At 41.1% G+C, this 16,772-nt stretch overlaps 1 protein-coding gene across 6 annotated transcripts in view; it reads left to right on the plus strand.

Moving 5' to 3' along the window:
- fynb (FYN proto-oncogene, Src family tyrosine kinase b) overlaps window positions 1-16,772 on the plus strand; it is a 77,725-nt gene that overhangs the window by 30,019 nt on the left and 30,934 nt on the right. For all 6 annotated transcript variants that reach the window (XM_040027974.1, XM_040027948.1, XM_040027929.1 and 3 more), the window contains exon 3: window positions 15,128-15,384. In XM_040027974.1, the coding sequence (XP_039883908.1) occupies window positions 15,138-15,384 (247 nt within the window). In that variant the 5' untranslated portion in view covers window positions 15,128-15,137. The remainder of the gene's footprint in view (window positions 1-15,127; window positions 15,385-16,772) is intronic.

Consider the following 16,772-nt stretch of genomic DNA (forward strand, 5'->3'; position numbering starts at 1 on the left):
CAAATTTGAATTGTTGTTGTGTTGTTATGGTCAAAGTATTCATGAGCTAATTTGAGCAGACTGTTTCTTTTAAGGGACTTGTTTGGGATTCTCCAGAGGACTAGAACTGCTTCTGCTGTCTGATTTGTGATATCGTGGTAGCGTAGCAGGATATGGGTTTTGAATGTAAAGGAAGGTTTGAATCTGGCTTATCTCCTAAATGTACACCTCTGATGGTATGCATTACTTGAATAGTCATCTTCTAGGCAGCAGAAAGTCTTGAGTGCAAGCCTCCCAACGGAGAAATGCATTGTTGATCTCCAGCAGAGGGCGCTGTATGGAGCAGCTCTTTAATTTTAGAGCAGGTTTTAGAACAGACTTTTTACCTATTGCCCCAAATGTGTCACAACACAGCATCTAGCTTATTAGACGAGATCAAATAAAGAGCAAGGAAACTGTTAAACTTACCTTCAGACGTCTGTGTTTTTATACCGCCCAATGGTCAGATGTTGAAGAGTTTGTTTTTAATTGTAGCTCAAGAAAAGTTCTTTGTTTCAGTTTATCTAATTTGTGTTTTTACTGGTGACATCTTTGTACCATAAACCAGGTACAAAGAAGTCTGTAGATCCTTTTGACCTGAATCATTCTTTACTCACGCTGTAATAGGCCCAGGATGCTTGAGGATTTCCATGATGCACTGAGCATATCTGTTTATACACTACTCTGCATTTAATCATTAGTGATTATTAATATCTGGATCGCTCTCACATCTTGTGTCATGTCTTCCTCTCCTCACTGCCTTCACCAGACGGCTCTGCTCTCAGAGCCTGGTTCTGCCGGAGGTTTCTTTTTGTCAAAAGGGAGTTCTTCCTTCCCACTGTCACCAAGTGCTTGCTCAAAGGAGGTTGTTTCATTGTGGGGGTTTTCTTTGTATCATTGTAGGGTCTTTACCTTACAATATGAAGCACCTCGAGGCAACTGTTGTTGTGATTTGCACTAAATAAATACATTTGAATTGAACTAAACTGCATTGAATTAAATTGAATACAGCATTCCTCAGTGTGCTCAGATGTGTTGGTTGCCCATGAAGGACGAGCAGCCAGGTTTTATCACAGTGAATGTGTTCCATATCAGGCAAAAGCCCTTATATTGCTTCCCTGTAGTCTAAGTAAAAGCCCCTACCTCATCATCGTCCGTACAGCTGTTTTTCTATTAATAGCATTTGAATAGAGAGCATGACCCTGACACTGCTGGCATTTGTCGTGCTGTCTTGGATGCTGAGGACTTGGGGAAGTTGCAGCATTACGCTCTAACAATGTTTTATTTTCTCCTGTTTCCTGTTGAGAATGCAGTCAGCGCAGCAGCAGCAGCAGCTTCAGGCTGTGCTCGCTAATGCGAGGATGTCTTGACAGCAGGGCTTTCCTGTGCAGGGCACTAGAAGTGTTGATCTGCAGAATTTCTTTCTCTGGTGCAGAGCATAGAGAACACTTTGATCACACAGAACACATTCATCTGTACATGACAGACAGTCACGGCCTGTAGACAGTCTTTTTCAAATCCTCTCTTTGGGATGTCATTGTAATAGGGTCAGGTTAGGTGGAGTGTTTGTTTCTACTTCCTATGTGTCCAATTTATCATCATTACTGCAAAAAATAACCTCTTAACCTCCAGCAGGTCACCAGAAAGCCACTTACAAGGGAGATTTAGGGATGTTTGAAGTTTAGCAGTCATGTAGATATGGTGACAGAACATTTATTTAAAATATGAACATTGTATTTTATTTACAGGACACAGACTCAAATGTTAGGATGGTTGCAGAATATCCTACTGTTTTAATTGCATTATGTTAGCATAATTATGTTATGTTAGCTATTGCAAACATTGCAGCCTGGTGTACAAAACGTGACCTGACAATGGCAGTGCTAGATGTATCTACTTTGATGACTCTACTTTGCATAATTCACAGTTAAAAAGTGTAGTTATTTCATACTGGGGATTGATGTAGCCCCTCTCTTCATCACTGGCCTCAAACTACTTAGACCACTTATGATACACAACCACTGCCAAAAATAAAAAGTTTGCACTCATGGGGAGATTTGCTCATGGGTCTATTTTAATAATGAACCTCAAGTGTGTGTTCTAAGGACATCGCTGACATGCTGACCAACTACCCCAACCTGCAATTACTGTTACTGAAAAACGATCCTTTAGCCAAGATGGACATTTTAATGCCCCATGAGAGAGTTGGTATTAGTACTCAATGTTGTGTTCTACGTTCCACCTCATGTAAACATGTGATGCGAATGACAATAAAGCTCCTTGAATACTTGAATATATATATATATATATATATATATATATATATATATATATATATATATATATATATATATATTAGGGGTGCAACGATACTCGTATCGATATTGAACCGTTCGATACAGTGCTTTCGGTTCAGTACGCATATGTATCGAACAATACAAAATTTTTTATTTGTTTTATCAACTTTTCTTCTAGTGCAACGACAAGTGGAAGCAGACAACAAGCAAGCATGCTACAAACTTTACCCGAGTCATTTAGACAGCCGTTAGCACATGACTCTCCTTATGGGGACCTGATATGTTTAATATGCTGCTGAGAATATACCCCAGAGGAAGCGTATAGTATAGCTTTTATTTTGGAAAGAGCCATTTCTCTGTATAAATCATAATAATAATAAACTCTCTTTTCCAAAGATGAGTGATTTCTCGATCAGATAGAGTTATTTTTTCATTACTTTGTTGTTTCAGCAACATTAAATTTAAAAACTGTACTTTTGAGTTAAAATATATATTTATAATTTTAAATGACAAATTAAAAAGGCATGAACATTTTTTTGTATCGAAAAAATATCGAACCGTGACACCAAAGTATTGAACCGAACCGTGAATTTTGTGTATCGTTGCACCCCTAATATATATATATATATATATATATATATTTCAATGAGGAGAGCAGACGTAGCATCTCGTGTTGGTGTTGATTCATTCAAGGCTCAGGGGAAGAGTGGGGGGGCTGCCAGGTCAAGTCCTGGACACAGCTGCATTATTAACAGAAGGTCAGCTGTCAGCACGTCTGCAGGGTTCACATCAAGCAGCTCCCTGTGTTTCTGAGCCTGCGGCTGGGATGTTTGTAACCTTGTAGGCCATTTAATGAAGGTTCATGAACTTTTTCTTTCTTGTTCAATAAAGCAGAGACAGACCACAAGGAGCACATAACACAGAGCATCTGGAACAGGTTTTATTACTGAACCATAAAAACACATATAAGATGCAGTGTCGTGAATGAGCACCTACGACTATTGAGATGAATAAATTATAGGGTTGTAATTAAATAAGGGATTTTACACATTCATATTCTCTAAAATACATAAATTACACACCTATATACCTGGTTAATAGGAACAAAAACCCAAGATTTTTCTTGCGATCCACAGATCAGTGGATGAATCACTTGCTGTTAAAGTTGCTGTTCAGGGTTTGTAGGTTCAGCTCCTACCTGAAGACACAGCATGTCTGGAGCAAAATAATCGTTTTCTAACAAAGTCTAAGAGTTCTGTCTCCACCCTGGAGGATCACAAGGTGTCGACTGTCATCTTCTCCCAGCTCTTCATCACTGTCGGTGCTTCTGACGCTGAGCCGCCCTGACACAATGGTGTCACGGCGTGCCCCACCCAGCCTGGGTTATGCTGACAGGAGTAGGGAGGACAGAGACATGTACCTTTTTCCACAATGTGGAGAGTGCTGGGAGAGATGCAGTTGAGACCTGTGTTGTTGTGATCTACGCTCACCCACCAGGAAGGGATGCAGACAAACATGTTGCGTCTCAGCTCTCTCCCAGCAGAGGCAGGAGGAAGGCTTATTCTTGCTTTGACAGCTCACAGCTCATAATCCCAACCAGAGCGGAGATACTGCACCCTGAAATGAACCACGAAGCAGTGCATTTTATCCTCTATGGCGGTATCCTGTTCAGGCTGAGGAGCTCACAAGATAGTCAGATTTTTAATGAAGGGGGGTTGGGGCATCCTCTGGAAGACCTCCTGCAGAGACAAAGTGCCGCTGAGCACACGATTATGAAGCCCTTTGCTTTCCAGACTCTGCTCCACCCAACCTCTTTAAAATAAACTGAAGCCAAACCGCTGCATGACTACTTACTTAAGGGCAAAATGGAGAGTTTATCTCTTTAAATGGGGAAGCTAGTAGCAGCTGCACATGCCAAATGAAAATATATTTTCACATATCCTGCCTTGCTTTGTTCCTGGGTCGTTAATCAGGGCCTGTAGTCATAACCGAGTCATTGCCAGCTAAAAGTAGCTTTCTCCACGTGTTCCTTTTGAAACCTGACCAGCTGAAGTGTCTTTGGTCACTTGTGTGTATTTTTCCTTTGCTACCCTGGTACCTTAGAAAACGGAGCCTGCTCTGTGTGAAGTGGTTTGGTCAGCCTGGCAGAGGCCACCCTCTAAGCAGCAGGATTAGCTGGGGGAGGAAAGGACCGCAGATGCTGCAGCAGTGCTGTTGTGTCAGCATTGATTCCTCTGTGATGTGGCAGGTGACCTCAGTGAACCCACAGCTGAATAAGGACTACCAAGCTCCAAGCCACACAGACATGGTGATTTTTAAGTCCATCATCTTGATTGTCAAATTAGAATGGGATTAATTCCATTTTTTTACTCCTATTAAACAAATGTTCTTTAGGAAGGTTAGATTATTATTTTACTGACGATCCAGATCAAATAAAAGCAAATATAAAGACTAGAATGCAAAGTTGACATAATTTAAAAAAAAAAAAAAACCCATAAGTAAATTATGGAATAAATACACAATTTAAAAAAAAACCCCAAAAAACTCAATTATTCATAATTTAATGTATATACATACAGGATAATTAATATATAGGTAAGTTAATACAGAAGCAAATTAAATTGAAATAATTAGTGTGAGGTTTTCAGGAATGAAATCATTACCAACTGAAAGAATATCAACTAAAAAATGATTTTTGGTGCAATACATTTAAAAAAACAAATACTGATTGAGTTTTCATTCACTGATTTATTTTGATTCTGGCAATTTTGGGGTCGCTGCATTTACAAGTCAAAATTCTTGCTATGCAATGGCTAATTTATTTTTCTTAACAGGACCTTTTCAGTAACCCCACACAGTATTGCGGCTGTTAAATAACTGATAAACTCTCTAAGGTTGCCGAGCATTCAGCCAGGCTATTCTTAGATCCTCGTCAGTGAACAGTGTTTCACAGCTTCACACAGTCTTGTGCAGAGTAAAAGCAGAGTGACTGGACACTAAGGCTGCGTAAATATTATCGTTGAACTGTTGATTCAAGTGTAGTGACCTGGCTTCTTAAATCGGGAGGCTGCTCACATGTTTATGCCCGATAGATTGCATTTGGTAATCTGCAGCTTTAGTGAGAAGCAGGTTGTGGGGTGTACTCTTATAGTTGGTGTACATATCAATAAATCAGACAGGAAGCGATGGAGTGAGGCCTGGGAGTACATCCTTCCATCTGTCTGTGTGTGAGCGACTGACCTTGACCAGCACAGACATCCTCCCTCCACAGGGCGCTGCATGACAGCGGTGGGACGGCACGCTGCGAGGGCAGAGACAAGGCTTTCCCCCAGCAGAGACGGGCGCAGCATGTGACAGCCCGAGCCCATCATTAGCCTGCTCCTTTGTCAAGCCCCTGCACCCACGTATATTTTCCTCTCTTTCTGTCTATCCATTTCAGCACTCACCACCTTCTTTTCCACCCCCCTGTCGACTCACTCCTTCACTTCAGCTCCGTCTCACACTTGCCTCCCACATCTTCCTCCAGTGGTTGAGCCACCGTTCTTCCTCCTTTGCTTCATGCCCTCCTTCCGGGCCCCGTAATCCTTTTCTTCTGCATTATTACTCCATGCCCACCTCTGATTCTATGTCTCTCTGATTCAGGGCACAGATGATGTGAAGTGGACAGTTATTTTGTGATGTGTCGTCTGTTCTACAACAGTGAGAAACTAAACATTTGGTTGAATGATCAGTGACCAACCTGTGCAAGCTGCAGAAAAAGGTGGTGCAAGCAGCTTCGTGTTGGGACTTCATATTACTTGTGGGCGGTGTCAGATAGCTGTCACGGACACCTCCTACATTTTGGACTTTCTGGGTCTCTCTGTTCCCTCAAAGGTCAGCATTGTCAAGGGAGCTTAAAAATGAAATTTCGGCAAAGATATGCATGAAATTTCACGCTGTATTAATGCGCATGAACTGATGTTTTTAACAGGGGGCAGAAAAATAGCTCATGCAAACACACTTTAATTTGACTTTTATTGTTGCTGGCTGTGCAATTTCTATATAAACTGTAGGTCAGATTAGAGAGTTTACACTAACTCTCCTGAGCATCTTTTTGCCTTTATTTAACCACAGCAGGCAGGAAATATTAGGGTGCGATTGCAGTCAGAGTCAGCTTTAAGTATGAGCTTATATTATGTTAAATATGTACACCGTATATAAATGACAATTATTTTATAGCCTGATGTTTCTAATTAGGCCGTTGCCATCTTCATGTTTTGATGCTAGAAGTAACGAGTGAGAGATCAATGGGAAAGTGCTGTGCACTCCTCTACAGTTTGACAATAGCAAAGTTGCCACACACTAAATCATACCCTGCTTTATCATGATTATCCATCTGACTCTAAATCATATTATAAAATCCATAATGACCTTCAGTAGTATTAAAGAAGAGTATAAAAGTAGTGATTGAGATCCTAATTCATTAGTAAAATGGGAATAGTGAGGTTATAAATTAAATGAGACTGACTTTTATACAAGAATGACTTCTTTTTTGTAACTAGTTGCCCCTTATTGACTAATAGAAAGAACACAAGCTTTGGCTCTACTTATTGAATGCTTACATCCCTGTCCTATATAAATTATGTGTGGAATATGAAATAAGAGAAATAAAAGTAATAGTTCAGTCATTCTTGGAGGTAACTCCAGTTCCTTGAGTGTTGTGTCGTGGGCACTTTTACCTTTATCAACTCCTTCATAAGTCATCATTAAAAGAGAGTGACTACTCCTTGTTGTTCTCCCTTAAACGGAGTAAGTACAGGAGCTCGCGTTCTTGCTCTGGAGAAGTCACCACTTTCCTTTCTTCTCAATCATTAGTCTAGACAGTCTCACCAGGATCTGACCTAAGCCCTTCAGTATTCAAGGGGAAGGAAAAAGCCTTCCCTCAGGGGTTAATGTAACATTGTGTCCTCCAGCTCCATCTACTTCAACCACTCAGAGCCTTCTCCCTCCTCTCCTGATTTTAATGAACCTCAATCCATCACCTCCCCATCAAATATGAATGCAGTCAGGGAGCGCTGCCTTCAATGGATGCCTCCAAACACAGTGACATACCTTCAGGCCTGCACAGCCATTCAATGAATTATTTACCCAAGCGCACGGTTGGTCGTGCCTCTGGTCAAAGCCCCCAGTGCCCTCCTTTATCCCCCCATCTTTTCTTTAACAGGAATCATATTTCACACCGAGTTAATCTATATTCATTCCTTTAACTCCTTTAATGATGCTCTTCACATCTTTAGGTGCTTTAGGTCTTTGGCTCCAATTAAAGAGCCTAATGAATTTTGACCATCCAATGAATAGCCTTTTGCGTTAACTAATTATAGATCCAACTCCACTACTGGTCATGTTCTGCTCTGTAATTGGATTTTCACCAAGAGTTTATTGATTTCATGTTGAATAAGGATGAAATATAGAAGGGGTGCTTAGTCTGATGTGTAGCATGCAAGGACGTGGAGAACTGTATTGCTTTCTTGTAAAGATTCATTTTAAAGGAAAATAATTTGCATTGAATAAACAAATTTTAGAGACATTTTGCAGAAGTGCCTTGTGTTGGTGGTGGGCAGTGATTAGGCACCTCTATAGCAGCTCCTGCTTCACTCTGGGTGAGGAGAAGAGAGACTGCAGGGAATAAACAGCAAAACAGCCCCTATGGCAAGCAGGTGACTTTTTTTTTCTGTGGAGGAGGAATAATTAATCAGTGGAGAGGGCAGTGTGAAAAGGAGGGAAGGAAGTGGAAAAGAAAGAGATGAAAGGGGCTTCAGTTCAAAGACAGCAGTCAGTGATGAGCCTGGCCCACTGCAGCAGGCTATGGAGGAAGGCCCCAGACAAACAGGGCTGTCTTTGGAGGAACGCAGAGTACATTCAGCATGGAACCAGCAATCCGATTGCATCAGTGATTGGTCTAATTGATTTGAGTTTTAAGAAAAGCAGAATAATTGCATTGTGGCCTAAAAATATTTTTAACATAAACAAAGTTTCATGGCTGCTCGATAACAATAAAATACCTCATGAGGGAATATTGTTCAAAGAAGTGAAGGTACCCTCGGAATAGGATAAAAAAAAAAGTAATCATAACAAGGAAAACTGAAGATCTTGTTGAAGCTCATTTTTAACTGACACGTTACAAAGACTTTTTTTTTTCTTTCATTTGTCACCACGAGCCTTGTTATGTCTGTCTGGAGCATCAAAAACTGTCAGCTACCAAACGTCTGGCATCAAACGTCTGGCCAGAGGCAGCGTGCCTGCATGAAAATAATTGGCAGTTTTTTTGAACAGCTGGTAAATGAGACATTGATCGTTAAACCTGAATGAAATGGCTGATCCCAATTAACAGCTGTTCAACCACCAACCTTTCACCCATCCACTTTCTATGGCTTATCTCAGGTTTGGTCACAGGTGCAGCAGTCCAAACCACCCTGTCGCTGGCCAGAGCTTATAGCTCTTGTGGGAGGGATACCTAGGCATTCCCAAGTCATCACAGGGACAGTGTGTCCTCTGTCTGCCCAGGGGTTGATAATCCCAAACACCTCAGCGAGGAGGTTTCTAGGAGGCCTTCTATCCAAATACCCAACCAACCTAGACTTTCCTTTCAATGCAGAGGAACAGCAACTCGTCTCTGAGCATTCAGATAAAACTGAGGTTACTTGTACTCGGCCCCGAAAATCTTAGAAATATGGTATCTAACCAGATTCTTACTCTGTATGGCATTACCTTGGCCTCCAGTAACACTGTAAGGAACCTTGGAATGATTTTTGACCAGGATATGTCCTTCAATGCACATATTAAACAAATATATAGGACTGCTTTCTTCCATTTGCGCAACATCTCTAAAATTAGAAATAAAAATCTCTCTCAGAGTGACGCTGAAAAGCGAGTTCATGCATTTATTACTTCTAGGCTGGACTACTGTAATTCATTATATTCAGGAAGTCCTAAAAACTCCCTGAAAAGCCTTCAGTTAATCCAAAATGCTGCAGCAAGAGTACAGGGACTAGAAAGAGAGAGCATAGTTCTGCTGTTTTGGCTTCCCTTCATTGGCTCCCTGTTAAATCCAGAATTGAATTCAAAATCCTGCTCCTCACATACAAGGTCTTAAATAATCAGGCTCCATCTTATCTCAATGACCTTGTAGTACCATATCATAATACATTTCTCTGTATGTATTATTGTAGGGTCTACCTTACAATATAAAGCGCCTTGAGGCGACTGTTGTTGTGATTTGGCGTTATATAAATAAAATTGAAATTGAATCCCTTGAGTGACTGAGCTCCTCACCCTGTTTCTGAGTTCCTTCGAGGAAAACCCATTTCTGACATTTGCACCTGATATACTATCGGATATATTACCAGCTGACTGCAGCAAACATCCAATAGATTAAAAAGTTACTGCATAAAAAAGTACCCAGTGGAAATAGACAACCATTTTCTTCTGCTCAGTAGGAATCCCATACTTTGCTATTTCAGCTACACGGGGAAAGCAACATATAGCTAAAAAGGCCCAATGTAAGTGCCTTTTTCTTCATGTTGGTGTTGGGCAATATACCATTTTTCCACGAGATACTTATACCTGGTGGCAGATTCAGTTTTGTAAAGTTTTTCATTGCTGTTGCTAGCTGGCTAACACATAAGCTATGGTTATCCATTATGTATAAAAGTTATTTTTCTCATTTTTTTAATGACTACAACAATAAACATGTGTTTATCTTAAAACAGTGATGTGATTTCTATGATTAAAATTGCTTTAATTTAATAAATTAACGTTATTTCACCCACTCGGCCTTCAAAGTTCAAATGTAAAGGATCTTTTAACATATTTAACATAAAGGTAACCTAAACAATTAAGAGGTGCCAGGGCTGCTTCTATCCCAGCAGAGTAAAGTAGAATAGAATAACAATCCTCTGACTTTACACTGTCTGTATCTTCTGCTACCACTCTGAGTGACAGCAGGGCCTTCATAGTGCTTTCATATTGCATATTAATGTTGAGAGATGCTCTGTGTGTGCATCATTGGGTGCATGTACAAGTCTATTTTTCTCTGTGTCATCGCTCTTTATCTGCCTTTAATCAGAAGCAAAAATGTGTCAACAGCATCGAGCTCTGTGTGACCAGCTGTAATGCTAAGCCATCCATCCTGGAATACAGACCTGATCTGTCATCATCCTTCCTCAATAGATTAGCGTTTAACAGCAGGAACAGCTTTCCATCCAGCTCAGAGGGATCAATACATCGGTTTCCCTTCTATAAAATCTGATTCTGCCTCTGCCAAGTGTGGGTTATGTAGAGGGTCGGAATACACAGCAGTTGATGTTGGCTTCTGCTGGGAGCGTACGATTAGAGATGCTCTACAGGCTCGCACTGAGCGTAGTGTTGCTGCTGTTGTAGCCTAGCCTTCCCTGCCTTCCCTACGTCCTGTCACTGATCATTACAGCGTCCCCTGACAGAGTGTGCTGGTGCACTGCTTCTTCATGCATAGCCTTCTATTCACTCTGTCTGCTGGTTTCATAGCTTTAGCATAGGTCAGCTCAAGTTCAGCCAGAGGATGAAAAGGGTATTGTCCACTCCTGATTTTCATCCTTACATAACGAAGATGTCCACACTTCGTGTTTTGTATAATATCTGGCATTATACAGCATAAAATTTCCTTTGGAATTAATAATGTATTTCTGATTCTGATTAATATGAATAATACACAATACAATACAGAAAGAACAAAGAGAAAACAGAACACTTTGTTTGAAAGGCATATCTTTGCCGAAGATGTTAAACGCAAACCAATATTACAGTAAGACTGGTCTCTGTTCTACACCTCCACTTGCTGTGACAACCTCTGATTGTCTTGACAGGCATTTCGGCCTCTGTCTGCACTTTGGTGCCATCTGAGGGACTGGTCTATGATTATGTTGAAAGAGAATGGTCACAGTGTGTCAGTCAGCATGAGGCACCTGTTCTAAATGGTTAGTCACTGTTCTGGCATCAACAAAGAGTCAAGCCCAGGAGAGGGTAGCACTTGGAAGCTCTCTCCTTATAACGGTGGACCGATGTAGCATCCACATGATTGCGAAAGCATAGATTGAATATTCCATTTTATTTATAAACCAACTATTTACAACAGTCTTCTTAAGGCACTTTCTATTGTAAGGTAAAGGCCCAGCAATATTAGGGAGAAATTAATGATATGATCCCCTGTGAGGAAGCCCGTGTGACAGTAGAGAGGAAGAAATCCCCTTTAACAGTCAAAAAAAAAGCTTAGGAAGGTGCAACCATCTTTATCACAGGAATTTCTTCCCAAATTGATTTGATGTCATTAGCGAGGTACAGTTTTTGGATTTTAAAACTGTCAAGACTTAATTTAGATGCAGACTTTCAGCTGTAGTTAAAAAGATATAATAAAAGTATTTAACTGTTTGGGGGATTACAGGTATTTTATACATAAGGTCTAAAGAGATGTTGATGCAAATGAAGGAGGTCATACTCTGAAAAACCAACATCAACCCACATAGCAAAATTGGTATGGCCCGGATCTGGCCCACACAATGTGCTTACACATGGCCCACATACCACAAAGAATGACGGCCCTGTGCTGGCACAGAACAGTTTCAGCTCTGGCCCCAGATGTCAGCCTAATGTGTGTCAAGCAATGTAATAACAACATGTGCCGGAACATAATAGTACAAAAGTAACATGACAAAACTCTGTTTAGACACTGAATTAACTGATTCTTAGATAGGGCCTAACTACATTCATACTCTTGACATGCAGACTGGAGGAGCCAGGAATCGAACCACTAACCTTCCAATCAGTAGATGACCTGCTCTACCTCCTGAGTTACAGCCACCCGGTGGTACACATGAGTAAACCCTCACTACATTTTGGATAAAGTGTACACTCACAAACCTGTCAAACCTGCGTTTGAAACGTTGGCCCATAGCAGTATAGTATTGCAACGTGGTATTTGGGTCTTTTAACTGAAATAGGAAAATAGGAACATAAACAGTGTCATCATTGCCAGACCTGGCCCACATCTGGTTGACATACATCCTGCCATGACACCAGTCAGTCAGAAAGTGCCAGCTTGATGCCGGATCTGGGCCAGACCTGTTTTCTATGAGCCTGGGCCACATAAACCAAACTACAATCGGGCCAGATGTGGCATGCCATCACATAAACAGTGCCATCTATGCCAGGCCTGGCCCCTATTTGGATGACATAACACACGTACCATGCCAGAAGTCAGCCAGCAGTGCTGGCTTGACACTACATCCGGGCCAGACCTGTCTGCTATGTGGGAACGCAACACCAACACCAACCGTCAGACCAATAGCAGAAATTTTTGACTGGGAATTTCAACCATCTAATACATTCTCAAAAGTACTGGCAAGAGCGCCAAAAGGCCTGAAAGACCACAATAGACAGTTTTCTTCTTTGGTTTTGAAGGAGAAATTAAGGAGGAGATGTTAAAGGAAGTGTGTCATTGTTAAGGGCTACTGACAAAGAAATGGGATATACTTCAATGACCAACTCATAGACCTGATCTCATCCCAAAAGAGCATGATTTTTGCTTACTGAAGGCAGAACTGAAGGAAGAGAGACCAGCAAACAAGCTGCAACTGAACACGGACACAGTACGTGCCTGGTAGGGCATCTTAAGCAGAGGTTGTCCAACTGCAGGCTTCAAGGGCCCGTCTCCTGCAAGTTTTAGATGTGTTCTTGATCCAACACAGCTGATTTAAATAGCTAAATTACCTCCTTAACATGTCTTGAAGTTTTCTAGAGGCCTGGTAATGAACTAATCATTTGATTCAGGTGTGTTGACCCAGGGTGGTATCTAAAACCTGCAGGACACCAGTCCTTAAGGCCTCGAGTTGGGCATCCCTGATCTTAAGGAAAGAAAGTGAATTTTGTAATGTCCATTGTTCTAGAGCTCAGACAGTAACTTCACTGTCACTTTCAAGTCTCACGGATCAGTTTGGTCAGTTTTAACTTTTCATATCCATGAACAGTGATAGGTATAAACCTAACGGTAATCTGTCAGAATCCAACCCTCAGTGAGATACAAGACAGGCAGTATCAAAGCACCCTGGTATCTGAACAGCAGAAACAACAAAAGCATGAAAATAAGACTGACAGTGTAAACTTGTCCTGGGGTAGAATACCAGTGGAAAGGTCATTATCAGTTCAAAGTGAAAATGGTTCTTCCCCTAGGCAACATGAATGTGCTCAACAAGTTTTTTGACACTCTGTCTAAGCAGATGAGAAAATTCACATCAAATCGGGTGTGATGGTGATGCTGGGAGACACGTTGAAACTGCAAGAGATTATTCTCCTAGAAAAGTTAAATATCCTCAGCAGTTTTTCTTAGTCGTTGGCTATAATGGTTCATGATGTGGTTCTGTCTATCTGTGTCACAGTATCCTGTTTATTAGGGACATTATCGATTGATAGAAGACTCATATTCCTTCCTATGATCTGTGATCCACTTGCTGCTGTAGATCAGGGGTGGGGAACTCTAGAGCTCAAGGGCCCGGTGTCCTGCAGGTTTTAGATATCACCCTGGGTCAAATGATTAGTTCATTACCAGGCCTCTGGAGAACTTCAAGCCTTGTTGAGGAGGTAATTTAGTCATTTGAATCAGCTGTGTTGGATCAAGGACACATCGAAAACCTGCAGGACACCGGCTCTCGAGGCCTGGAGTTCCCCACCCCTGCTGTAGATCATGGATCATGGGAAGAAGGAGGGGAACCCTACACTCCTTATTTAATATTCTCTTTTCACAAGTGAATAAATTAAATTCTTTTCTGCAGTCACTGGAGGCAAAAGACAGAAGGAAACTAGGGTTTAAAAAGAAACAGGAAGTGAATATATATTTTCATGTAACAGGCCAGAGCTTAAGGCCTGATCAGGATTTTGTTTTCCAAGGAGAGACAAGATTTATTGCTCATTCTTTCTTATGTTCCATTCCAATAGTCTTATATTTATAGATTTTTTCCTTTAAGGAAACAATTAGATGTTTTTTTTATTCATTTAGGAATATACTAAATTGGGTAAGAAGAGTGAACTGCTTTCAATACTGACCAATCTTACTTGTAAGCTAGAGGCAGGGATGCATGAACTGAGATTTATAGGTACAGAAATCTTCGAGCACATGAAAGACAGGTGAAGATTGTTACTGACTTTGATTAGGAGGCTCTGTGATAAAACTAGCGTCCAATCGCCGACTCTCCATCCTCTTACAGCTATCCATTAAGATTGACGAGGTGACGTTGACAGCATGGCTCTGTGCCTCCGCACCGTCAATGTGATAGGAGCTGTTTTTCTTCCTGGCCATAAAAGAGAAACACTGTTTGTGTGACTCATCCAGAGACCAAGCTGTATGTCAGGCTATGAAAAAAAGGTCCCTGTGTCTCAGACCAGAGTACTAATCAGTGGAAGGATCTCAGCTGTAGAGAAAATGGTGTGAACTAAAACCTTTGAACAGAGCGATGGCTTCAGTTCTGTTTGTTGTGGAGTGTGGCTAAGCTCTGTTCTCCAGCTCATCCTATCGATCCATCCATCAGGTTGAAAGTATATAATTTTTATTTATTGCCTGAATTAAGGCTCTTGTAGCATGTTTATTTCCCTTGCTCATTATTACATTTCATTCCTTATTACTTATATAATCAATTGGATGTTTTTTTTTTTGCTTAGCTGCAGTCATTTTGTTTTTAATGACCTGTCACTCCAGTCAACAGTTATTATCCAAACTCAAAAAATGCCTCTTGTTTCTGTGTCGTGAACAGATTATAGATAATGGGCTGTGTGCAATGCAAGGATAAGGAGGCAACCAAACTCACAGATGACCGAGACAACAGCATCTCCCAGGGAGCGGGCTACCGCTATGGGGCCGACCCCACACCACAGCACTACCCCAACTTCGGGGTCACCGCCATCCCCAACTACAACAACTTCCATGCTCCTGTAGGACAGGGGATGACCGTCTTCGGGGGAGTCAGCACTTCCTCACACACGGGAACGCTGAGGACCCGTGGTGGAACTGGTAAAGGAATCACAATTTTTATTTCTGAATGTGAAAGTAATGAAAAGTGATTCAATATATATATATATTAATTGCACAGTAATATACAGTATGCTTAGCATTTGCTGTAAGACCTGTCCTGATTAGGATTTTTTTACCCTGAGCTATAAACCCTGAGCACGTGCCTGTTAGCTTCAGAAAAGTAGATCCATTTGTTGAAGATCCCAGTGTAGGGAGACTAAGCAGTGCTGTCAAAATTCCCTTCTTTATACCTAATTTATATTGCCATCCTCATCTTGATGGGTTTTCCACTTTGTCACAGTACTAATGAATGTACCTGCACAGGCAGGCCAGCAGGGTACCTCGCATGTCTAAACAACTTTGACATGAAAGAGCGTTGGTACTTAAGGTTGATTTATCAATATCCAGAGCTTTACCAATTCAATTTAGTTCAATTCAATGTGATTATACTTACAAAGGGCTAAATCATAGCAACAGTCATTTCAAGGAGCTTTATATTGTAAGGTAAAGACTTTACAGTAATACAGAGAAAATTAGACGGCCTTCTTTGTCCAAGCACTGGCAACAGTGGGAAGGAAAAACTCCCTTTTAACAGGAAGAAACCTCCCGTAGAACCAGGCTCAGGAAGGGACATCAATCAGCCGTAACCTGTTGGTGGTTGGGGTCGGGAGGCTGGGAAAAAATAACAATAAGTGATGATTAAATGCAAGTGGTGTACAAGTGAGTGGCAAGTGCTGTGGCAAGTACACAGATGTATACATCTCCTGTTGTGCCTTGACTGTTTTTATCTGTGCTGTACCTACACCTTACCTTACCTACATTGTACCAGTGCCGGCCTTACACTACACCTGTGCTTTACCTATGCACAAAAGGTTTAGGTTCAGTGTTAAATTATAAATGAAGCGTTAGTTATTTCCTTTCATCTCCGTACAGTCATAAACCCTCCATTAATTACCAAATCTTTTATTAAAACATTTTTTCATGTGCTCTAAAACTTTGCCCTAAATTTGTGATTAAACACAGTGCTGGTATGCCAATTTACCCTGCAAAGGAAACTGACTGAAGTTTCTAGTATGTCTGTCGACAGGTATTAGTGTTGTTGTTGGATGCTGTAGTGTTCCAGCTAAGATCGTGGCAGAACATGACGGTGTTGTCGTAGGCTTCTGAGGACTCAAACACAGAGACAATAACCTTTTCATCTATCACAAGTTTATCACGGGTTACATCATGGACAGCTGTGATCTTATTAGTTGCAAATTGGAAGGTCAACGCCAAACAAAGTCAGAGTTGAAGCTAATTGAACTTTTACAACAGTGAAGTATAAAATCCAACGGTGCTTCAGACTTTAGGATCCCAACAAATATGACTGCAACATCTCTCTTCAGTTT

This window comes from Simochromis diagramma, unplaced genomic scaffold (genome assembly GCF_900408965.1).
Source record: "Simochromis diagramma unplaced genomic scaffold, fSimDia1.1 OVJJ01000746.1, whole genome shotgun sequence".
In the NCBI taxonomy this organism is placed as follows: Eukaryota; Metazoa; Chordata; class Actinopteri; order Cichliformes; family Cichlidae; genus Simochromis; species Simochromis diagramma.